General features: G+C 38.6%; 1 protein-coding gene across 5 annotated transcripts in view; it reads right to left on the bottom strand.

The window, feature by feature from the left end:
• The window catches only part of UNC80 (unc-80 homolog, NALCN channel complex subunit), a gene marked incomplete at both ends in the record, with an annotated part of 189003 nt that extends 185158 nt beyond the window's left edge, over window positions 1-3845 (bottom strand). For all 5 annotated transcript variants that reach the window (XM_084242072.1, XM_084242075.1, XM_084242073.1 and 2 more), the window contains 3 exons: window positions 149-305; window positions 2762-2810; window positions 3754-3845. In XM_084242072.1, coding sequence (XP_084098198.1) covers window positions 149-305; window positions 2762-2810; window positions 3754-3845 — 298 coding nt within the window. The remainder of the gene's footprint in view (window positions 1-148; window positions 306-2761; window positions 2811-3753) is intronic.
• Between the last annotated feature and the right edge of the window lie 7637 nt (window positions 3846-11482).

The raw sequence follows: 11482 nt of genomic DNA, 5'->3' as shown, positions 1-11482 counted from the left end.
GTGAAGGGGGTTTTATGAGAGTTCAATGAGATAATGTGTGCACAGGGCCTGGGAAAATAGTAATTACCCAATACATGTTGTTATTATGAAAGCATAGCATACAGGGCAATGGTCTGCCATAAAGAAGTGATGGTGCAGGAGCACCAACCTAGCTTGTTCCTGTTTGAAAGCAGGGTTGCAGTGCAGTGGAGGACATGAGGCAAAGCAGCTTGCACCAGCTCCCATCTGGAAATGCTCTGGATGGCTTCAGAGAGGGCTGGAGAGAGGCCATGCAGTTTGTTTTCTACCAACACTCTTTCAAAAGACTGTAGATACAAAAAAAGTATGCAAATTAAGGAATTAGAGATTCTGAGAGGTGAAGAAATGTACACCAAGTATTAAAAGATACAAATCACTGACCCAGATTCTTTAGAGTATATGCATAGTGCAGTTCATTGCAAATGTTGACAGTGATAATTTCTAATTTTTGTGCCCATTTTCAGATTTTTGAGCAAAAGTGTATAGCTTGAATTATTAAATGATTTTTATTTCAACCAAAATAAAAATAAGCTTCTTCACAAAAAAGTATAACATTTAATTTATGAAACTTTTGGATGGAAAGTTTTATAAAATTCTAATGAGACACCCAGAGGGACTATCACAATTGCAGAACAAAGTGAAATATCTTTTGTGAAAGTGTCATAAGCGATAGAATTTCTGTCAATATTCAACAAATACTAAAAACAAAAAATACTTTGGCATCCCCAATTCATTCCATGTCTACAGCAATGATCTCATATAGGATATTCCTTACCCAGTGCCTACAATTGTAAAGATACTTAATATAGCTCTTAAATTTAAAAAAAAAAAAGGATAAGAAGGGAGAGAAAAAAGAGAATAAGCCATTTTTGCTTTGCTGATTTATTAAATCTTGACCAAAGATAATTTCAGAGAGTAAAGCATCCCAGGACAAATTTAACCTAGTCAGTTCTCTCTCTGTCTCTGTCTCTTTCAATCTCTCTGGCAAAAGCATAGCTACCAAATATTTAATAAACGTTTGACTTGTATGATCAGGATCTGATTGCATCTTGATGCTCAAATAGTCAAGAATACCATGTAAGGGTAATCTGGCATGAAGACTTGCATCCAAGTGCTCAAGTGTCCAAGCTGTATTACTGGAATTTTTAGGATATCTGAGAAAAAGATTTGGCTTAATATAGAGTCTCCAAATATACCTATTTACTTTCTAACTCTAAAAAGGAAAACATGAAATTCACCTCCATCATGAAAAGCATGCTAAGATTTTGGTAAGTAATATAATCAGAGATGCAGACTTTCATTTTTTGGTTTTTAAAGAAACTAAATGTAGGCAGATCCAAATACACTGAAATTCTTTAGCACTCAGGTAGCTAAGTATTCAGTAGGTAGAGGGTGAGCATGTTAGACATAAAAGACTGTAAAGAATTTACAATCTTGATAAATACACGTTAGAGGATGAGGTATAAATTTTATAATTTTAGGGAGTTCTGGATAATCAATTGAATTTTTCTTCTTCAGTATTAATAATGACTTTTTTTAAAATCAATTTTAACCCTGGAAATTATTTTCTATATTTCAATTTCTATCTATCTACCTACCTACCTACCTATCTTCTTTCTATTTTTCTATTTATGAATGTACTTGGTTTTTTTGATATTATGTGATGACATTGAAAATGTCAGCCATATCTTTGCTAAGAACAGAGAAAAGTCATAATTTTAGCTAACATAACTTACTCACTGTTACAGAAGGGTCATAGATTTCAAGTATTAAATTGCTCTAATAAGATAAACACAACAAATTCTATCAAAAAGTCCTCAAAAAGAATTATTTTTAAAATATCTCTCAGAAACTTTAAAGAATAGAAGATATATCAAAACAAATTCCCATATGGATTGAGAAGAAAAAGAGAGAGAGAGAGAGAGAGAATGTGTGTGTGTGTTTGTGTGTGTATGTTCAACTATCGGGTTGATTTCATCATAGTCTATATAGTCCACATAGTAACACCTCTCAAAACTCCTTAGTAGTAGGTCATCTAAATATTCACTTGCAGATATTTATGGCAATGGAAAAATGAGTAGGCTTCCACTTTTACATTTTAACATATGCAATGTGAAGACCTTTATGTAAGTTCCAGATTTTAACGGAGTCTGAAAAGTCAATTTCAATTTTGCTTAATAATTTCATGCACTTTGTTTTCAACTAGAATTTGTAGAGCTATAGCATTCCATTAGAATTTTAAGACAAATACACTCTATTTTACATAAATATTAATAGCATTATTTTCATAATTATTTTATATCAACCATTTTCAGGCTTGCACAAAAAAATGCAAGACAGAAACTTCAGAATGTATATTACTTTGAGGATTTCATAGGCATCCATCTTTTGAACTTCCACTATATGACAGTCTTGATTTTGTTGATTAAATATTTGACTATACTTGCCTTGTAAGGCCCTCTACCAGGTAGCTGGGTCACTGTTATTTCAATATCTTTTCTTTTACTGCTCTAATACCCCTCCCAACTTCTGGTATATCTGTGTGTGTATGTGTGTGTGTATTTGTATGTATAAATTATTGACTTGTTCCATCATCCAGAATTATGCGTGGCACACAGTAGTTGCTCAATTGTATTTCCCAAATGATTTAGTACATATAGTCAGTATAATTTAATGTCTTTCTTTGGTTTCAAATTACTACACACAGTATGGAAATAATCATTAAATGGCGAGTATCACATACCACACAAGAGGCTTCATATTGTTTTCCCAGTTTAGGCCTCAAAAATGCACTAAAAAATTAAAAGAGATATGTGTTATAATCATAAGTGAAATTATTATTAGACCATTCTTATGACATTTTTCAATGAATAAGACATGGTGCTATAAAACTCAAATTTCATGCCCCCTATAGCTTGTTAATTAGCAGGTGTTCAACAGCTGATGACATTTGCTTTTACATGTGTAATTACATATATAAAAAATGTTTCCTGCATCCACTCTTATTCTGAAGACTTTTATTTAACCAGATTCGAAATCGCCAATGGCCAGAAGTGGTGCAATACTTATGTGTTCAGTCATATTAAAAACTGAAAAATGAACATAGCTTATGGATATGATTTCCAGAATTCATTAGCTGATAAAACACTAAAATCACATCAATGATGATTATGATGATGGTGATAACAATAAATTAAACCTTGTTTTCTGTTTATTGGAATAGGTTTCAGGCCCTTTCATGGAAAAAAAAATCCTTATAAAAATATTTCTCCCCAGTGGCTTTAACCAAGATTTTACTGGCTGAATCTGAGCAAAAATGGTTAACAAGTGGGCATAGCAGATATTTGCCAAACCGAAGCTGGAAAAACAACAGGTCACTAAGCTGAAATTACAGCAGGAGATGGAGGGAGAATTGGACGCTGGAGCACAACCAGTCATAATTTTTCCCCTTAGTTCCCCGCCCCCTCTCCTAGGCTCTCTGCCCTCCCACCCCTAAATAATGCATATATCTTTTCGACAACTGCCAATCTGCTTGTCGTCAAACTTCACTCAAATATTTTTTAAATGCGTGTTTTTAAGCCGGTGCAGAGGGTTTTCTTTCCAGCCCCAGAGAGGGAGCTGCAGGCTGTGGCGCGGCCTCAGCAGCAGGGGCAGTGGCGGCGGTGGTGACCCCCGGCGGCCCCAGGAGCGCCCCCAGCCCAGGGCAGCCCGTGGCGCGTCCTCTGCGCCCCTCACCTGGTTTGCCGCCAAAGGAAGGTCTGGATGGGCAGGGGGATGCCGCGGCCGCTGTCCTGCTCCTGGCCCTCGGAGCTCTTCCTCTTCACCATGATGGTGGTTCCTGGGAGTCCTACTGCAGGACCCAGCGCCGGCTCCTTGCTAGCCACCTCCTCCTCTTCTTCTTCCTCCTCCCGCTGCTCTCCCCAACTCTCATCACCTCCTTCCCCAAGGCAAAGCCGGCTCTCTCCGCCTCGATTCCCCTTCCCACTTCCCTTCCCCCTCCCCTCCTGGCTGGTGGAACATGGCTGCGGGAGGAGGGGAGGGCTGGAGGAGCGGCGGAGCGAGGAGGGGGGCGCTCGGAGGAGCTGTCCGCCTCGCCGCCCCCGCGCCCTCTCTTTGCTTTCAGCACCTCCCACTGTGGACAGCGGCCCGCGCGGGCCGGCCGGGCGGGAGGCAGGAGTAGGGGGCAGGTTGAGCAGCAGTGGGGTAGCCGAAGGGGTCCACTCTTCACATCGCAAGTAGGCTCCCTTCGTGGCCTCTCCAGACCCAGGATTCAGCTTCCTCCCCTATGAGCTGCACCCCAGGAGTGTCCCGCGTCCTGCTTCCCAACCTCGAACTGTCACGGTCTGGGGAGGAGGAGCTTTGGGTAACCGCAGAGCAGTCACTAACCTGGCATCATTCGCACCTCTAGCAAGGAGGTCAGGAGTCCACCCTCGGGGTTTAGCAGAAGGAACACATGAAAATTATTAAAAGTGTAAACTAGGAAGGGAGCAAGCTCAGGAAGACAGAGAGAGCTTGAAAGTTCTCTGAGGTGGGAATTTATTTTTAAATGCTAAACGCAAGGAATTAACCTTGGGTTTTGTTTTTTGGTTTGGGGGTGTTTTTTTGGATTTTGTTTTTGTCAAAGTTGAAATGTTCCCCAATTAGCCAGTTGTATCTGGTAATTACAACTTGAGAACGGACATTTGAATCATGCTGAGAAGAGACATGGTTTGTTATAGTCCCTTTATTTATTACAGTACCCTTAGGTGATTTTGTGCAAAAATGATGTAAAAAATATATAAAATAAAATTTAAAAAGAGTACATGGTTAAGAGGTGAGACAGCTTTGTCCCTAGCCCTACTTTGTTCATTAATACAATAGCCTGAGAGGGGTTCTTCACTAGTGTTTCCAAATAATAGTACCTTCCACATAGAAAGTAGGGAGAGTTAAATATTAATACTTATAAAGAATTTAAGAGGGTCTCTTATCTATACCAAACCTGCAACAAAAATCAACCAAAGCTGGAAATCTTTGGTTTTGAGCAACTGAGTAAGTGATGATCTTATTCAAAGACAGAAAAAGTTCATAGGGAGAACAATATTCTTAATTCATGTGCATATATGAGAGCATTAATGAATTTTACTTGAATTTCATTGGAAATTCCAAAGTATATCATGAAGAGTCAACTAGAAATATGGGTATGGAATTCAGAAGAGTTAACTAAGTAGGATAGATGGATTTTGTGGTTCATACTGCGTAAAAGTAGTTGAAATCATGAAGTAAATAAAATAATACAGGTGAGTATATGAAAAGAAGAAAAAATCCAATTTGAAAGTGTAGGGTTATCAACATTCATCTGTTTCCATAGAGGATGCTATTGAGAAATGACAGCATAGAGAAGGCTAGTGGGGTAAGTAGAATTTTAAGATGGTCTCAAGACCATCCTAGGTGTGTAAATACACACCTCTCAATTATTCAAACAAAAACTAATCTAGATGTCACTGTGAAATGATTTATTTAAAGTTTAATGTTTAAAAATATTAATAGGCTTTAATTATTAGAGCAATTTTAGGTGTATAGAAAAGAAAAATTAAACAGAACATGCAGAGAGTACTCACACTTTCTCTCTTTCAACTCCCAGTTTCCCTATTTACAACTTGTTTTGTTGAGGTAGATTTTTTGTTATTAATGAACCAATATTATTATATTATTATTAACTAAATTTGTATTTTACTTTTTGTGTTGCATAGAATATGACAGTTGCATAGAATATGACAAATAATGTCATGTATTCATCATTATGATATCATACAGAACACTTCTTCCCTTAAAATCCTCTGTGCTCCACCTATTCATCTCTGGGAACCAGTAATCTTTTCACTATATCTGTAATTTAACTGGCTACCAGGCACTAGGAAATGTAAAAAGATCCAGAGATATGTAGCTAACTGTATGTCAGCCTTGAAGGTTATTCTCTTATTTGAGAGGGAAGGTGAATTTTGACAGCAGCCACATGCTGAGTTATCAGATGAGTATATAAATAAACCTCCTTGGAGGATAAGCTGAGCAATTCCGTGCAGTTGGAATTACATAGTATATTGTCTTTTCGGACTGACTTCTTTACTTAGCAATATGCATTTAAGTTTCCTCCATGTCATTTTGTAATTTAATAATTAATTTCTTTCCTTACTGAGTAATATTCCATTATGTGGCTATACCACAGTTTGTTTATCCATTAATATGTGGAAGAATCTATGTTTCTTTCAGTTTTTGGCAATTATAAATAAAGATGCCACAAACACTTTGGGTGCAAGTTTTATATGGATATAAGTTTTCAACTAACTTGATTAAATACTTAGGAATACAATTGCTAGACTGTATTTTAAGATTGTTATTAGCTTTGTAAGAAACTGCCAAAATATCTGCTAAAGATTTTTAAAAAATAAGAGACTTGGACATATTTGTGGTCTAGAATATGGAGTCAAAGAAGAGGGAGTGTTGAGAATAGTTAAGGGAATAATTAATTAACAATGTTCTGGAGGAAACTATAGCTGATTTAATCATTCTTTGGCAAGGTTATAATTTCTAGGACAGGAGATAAAAAAGAAGTCGAATTTAAGTTAGCAAGAAAAGAGGAAGAATTACAGGTAATCAGTAAAAGCATTTTTTTGGGCATTATATTTGATGAGGGAAAGACTGACACTTATCAGAAAATTATTGACAGAAGATAAGAATATTGAATACTTGTTTTATATCAGTCTTTTTAATGTATATCAATTGATGGAGCCAAAAAAACTCTGCTATCAAGATGTTAAGAAGAGAAAACCAAGGCACAGAAAGGTTATATAACCTGCCTGAGATTACACAGTAACTGATGAAAGAAACTGAAGTTTGCTGTCAAAGTTCTGATCCAACTTTCTATGTCATATTGAGTATTGTGTAGTTGTGAGAGTTTGGAAGAAGTTTTATGAGTCAGGTAAATGGGAGCTGCTCAAGGACATATGGAAGAAGTATTCTATTGATGGTAAAATATTAAGAAGATTTAATGGTCCTTTCCATTCCCAGATGCCCTTAAGGTAATGAGTCATCTGGGGGTGGAAGATCTATAATAAGCACTATCAAGATCAGTTTTCAAAATAACATTTGAGCTTGAATCAAAATTACTGATGATGGTTTACTTCTCATACACTCATTGAAAACTTCCAATTTTTTTTGTTTTTCCTGAATGCTTTCATCTACACCGCCTTCTTTCATATGTATTTTTTTTTAAATTCAGTTGAACATTGTTGGCGGAAATCTAAGAACTGAGTCATTTTGGTCAATTATACCCTCAGTTAAGGAACCAATTCCTTATAATTTCTGCATGATATTTTCATCTCACCATGCAAGACACTGGATTGCATGTGAAGTTTTCCCAAAGAGGGTGCCCAGTGAAGAAGTGGCCTTGGGCAGAAGATGAAACTGGCCACTGGGTACTAAAGAGCCTGTGAAAGGAAATGTAAGTAGATCCAGAGATATGTAGCTAACTGTATGTCAGTCTTGAAGGTTATTCTCTTATTTGAAAGGGAGGGTGAATTTTGATAGCGGCCACATGCTGAGTTACCAGATGAGTATATAAATAAACATCCTTGGCAGACAGGCTCAGCAGAGGAACACTGTGGCTGGAATTTTGGATAAAAAACATTATTTCAGGGGCCTCCCTGGTAGCACAAGGGGTTGAGCACAGCACTGTGAAACTATTTGTAGCTTCTGCAGCACAAGTTCGATCCCTGGCGGGCCTGGGAGCTACTAAGCACATGGCGCAGTAGACCTTTCCTGCCTCTCCAGCTGTTCCCCTCAGCAGTGTATTTCAGTCTGTCTGCCTATTCTGTTCCCCACTCTGTCTCTGGTGAATCCTCTCATCCCCTGTACCTCTGGCCTGTACCCCCGTTCTTGTATGCATAAATAAATCAATCTTGAAAAAACATTACTTCAGTAAGCAGAATCTAGGATGCTGTATAAGTACATGAAAGCTAGTAGTAATATAAACACTCAAAGTAATTAATAAAAACAGGCTTTGGCAGGAGTTCACCATTACGCTATGGCAACCCATTAGAATTTGAAGATAAAGTGTGATTACTGCTGTCACGTGTCTACCAGTTGGAATTGCACGATGACGGCATTGATGTTATACCTTTGGTGTGTGTCTGAGGGGAGAGGCTAAATCTACTTTCACATCGCTCCCATGATGCTGGAGTTCACGTAACCCTTGCATCTTTGGCGTCTTAGCAGATCTCTCAAAGGCATCCCGGGGTCTATCCATGGGCAGAACAAAACTCCAAAGCCCACAGCCCATACTCGCCAATACTCATTACTCTGGTTGCAAGGTTCCCCAAGGTCTAATCTATTTCATATAACTCTTTTCATTCTCTTTTGCTCTAGAAACACTGGCGCTTCAAAGACCGTGTGTTGCTGGTCTTTCCTCCTTTACGGCTTCACAGAGCTAGCACCTTTTCACCATTCTGGTCTCAGTCCAAATATAACCTCTTCTTCCAGAACTGTTTCTTAACCTGCCAGAAATAGTCCCCCCTATCTTGTTCCAGAAACATTCTATTATATTCTCTTGCATTTTACTTCACAAAATTCATCATTCTCTGAATATTATGTTTATTTCTTGTAGGAGGTAAATGGGGAATCTTTCTCTCAATTTCTCTGTAAATCTAAAATTGCTCTAAAAATAAAGACTTAAAAAAAGTCTCATAATACTAATTTTTGTAAAGAATATGAAAGACTACCAATGATGATTTAATTTAAAGGAACATTTTGGAGATTAATTGGGCAATATTGAATAAAGTTGAAATATGTATTTCAATCCAACAAATCTTAAGCAGATAATGGAGGATTTATCATATATCTGCACAAAAAGAACAAAAATTACTCATCACATCACCATTTTAGTGAATTCTAAGCATCTTATGCATAGCCGTATACAGGGGAATAAATTATTTATGACACATTCACACAGTGGTATAGAACTGCATATATCAGGCCTCCCTGGTGATACAAGGGGTTAAGTCTCAACACTAAGAAACTATGTGCAGACACTGCAGCAAGAGTTCCATCCCCGGCCAGGGAGCTACCCACATGGCACAGCAGACCACTCCTGTCTCACCCCCTGCTCTCCTCAGCATTGTACTTCAGTAAACCTGCCTATTCTGTTTCCCACTCTGTCTCTGGTGAATACTCTCACTGCCCCCAACTCTGGCATACACCCTAGCTCTTGTATGCATAAATAAATAAAATAAATCTTTAAAAAAAACTGTATATATGAACATGGGAAAATTTCCAAAACATAGTATTGAGTGAACAAAACAACTTACAGAATGATCTAATGATATAATACCACTTATTTTGAAAGTTTAAAACCTGTAAATCCATGCTATGCTATTTAGTGCATATGGGCATAATAACTCAAAAAAATGTTTGGATATTATCTTGGACTGAATTTCCCAAAAGGCAGTGTTTGAAACAATGGCTGCTGTGTTACTTCTTATATTAACGGTACAGAAACAAAGCAAAGGAGCTAACACAAAACAATAGAAACAACACTTAGACTAAGGGAAAAAGGGAAGGGGCATGGAAGAACTGGTAGAGGGGGGCCTCCCTGGTGGTGCAGGGGGCTAAATGCAGCACTAATGAAGCTATCCGCAGCCACTGAAGCAGAGTTCGATGCCCAACTGTCCAAGGAGTTACCCACATGGCTCAGCAGACCTCTCCTGTCTTACCTGCTGCTCCACTCAGCAGGTGTATTTCAGTCAGTCTGCCTGTTCTGCTCCCCCAACTCCGTCTCTGGTGAATCCTCTCACCCTCCCTCCCCCTGCACTTCTGACCTGTACCCCAGTTCTTATATGCATAAATAAATAAATCTTTAAAAAAACTGGTAAAGGGGCTCAATTTGATGGTGGTGAATAGTACGGGTGTGGTGGTGGGTATGATGTGGTATGTTCATGTAGTGGGTTGTGAATCTATACTCCTGAAACTTACACAGTATTGTAAATCAATAAAAAATTGAAATTGCTTAATTTAGAAATGTCCCCTGGGAACTTGCTTCTCAGAATAACTGCTCTCAGAGAGTGTGTACACAGAAGGAAGGGAGAATTTATCTGGAGATTGGGTTTTCTCTTTGGAGTGTTAGTTCCTCCTTGAGTATATATGTGGGAACTCAGAGATGGTCTCACTATCAATAGAAATTCCTGGGTTCACACAGTACTGGTCTCTGAAGAAGTGACTGAAACTGGAACAAGTGGTCACAGGCTCCAGAGACAAGCGAGGTCAAGAGGATTTGAAATAGCACACAGGCAGCACAGACACAGTAATTCCCATTTCAAGATCTCTAAGAGCAAGGAGCCTGGAATCTGACTCTCTGGCTTGAAATATGAGCATTGCTGCTCACAAGTCACGTAACATAGAGAACTCAGCTTAACATCTCTCTAAGTCAGTATCTTCATTTGAAAAAAAATGAGAATAACAACAATAGCTATTTTGCAATATAGTGAGTATTAAATGATTGAACATACTTTCTGGTTATAACTTTTGCCTACCAAATGATTAGCCCAGAACATAATGCATAAAACAACCAATTCATTGCGTTTGTGCTGTGTAAATCAGGAACTTGGGAGGACTCAGAATGGGCTTTCTCATTTAGAGTCTCACACAGTCACAGTTATGTGGGGTCAGGACTGTAGTTATTTGAAGACATGATGGCCCCTGTGCCTAGGATGGCTCTCTCATGGGGCTAGCAGATTGTTGACGCTGCAGGACAACAGGGTGCTGAGTTCAGGCTGCCCACCTGGAGCCTGAGAACATGGCCCCTCCACAGCGTCCATCCCAAGGTCATTGGGCTTTTTACAGCTCGCCTCACTCAGAGGAAGCATCCCAAGAAAACCAGGTGAAATTTGCATAGACTTTTCTGATTTAGGTTCAAAAGCTAAGTAGCAACACTTGTTGCAGTGTATTGGTTAGAAATAAGTCACTAAGGTTTCTCAAGTCAAGAGGAAGCAACCTATATCCCACCTCTTGATGGTAGGAGGGTCAAAGAACTCATGGAGTTATTTCTAATAACCACCATCAAGGGAAAGCACTTGGGACAGTGCCCGCTCTACTCTTCCATTCGCGTTACTGTTTTGACACAATGACATAGCTTTTCACCTTTCTAATGATCTGTTCTGCAGCTTTGCTTTCTTTTCCATTTTGTCCACGATGCCCCTTCATGGGGTGACACTGAGGGACATGGGTGAACAACAGTTCTGATAATTCTTGGTGGTGATAAATCGTGCCATAATGTGGAAAAGATATTTATAACATTATACTTGTTTCTTTTCCACTTGGCATGTTCTTAGGGTTTATTGCACATCCCAAAGCATGGGGTAAAGTGACAATCACCCCCTCATGCCCATGGGGGGTAGGGGTGGAAGCAGTTACTGACATCAATTAGAAATCAAAACAA

This window comes from Talpa europaea (genome assembly GCF_964194135.1).
Source record: "Talpa europaea genome assembly, chromosome: 1".
Lineage (NCBI taxonomy): Eukaryota > Metazoa > Chordata > Mammalia > Eulipotyphla > Talpidae > Talpa > Talpa europaea.
Note: the sequence above shows the minus strand (reverse complement) of the source record. Positions and strands in the feature narration are given on the sequence as shown.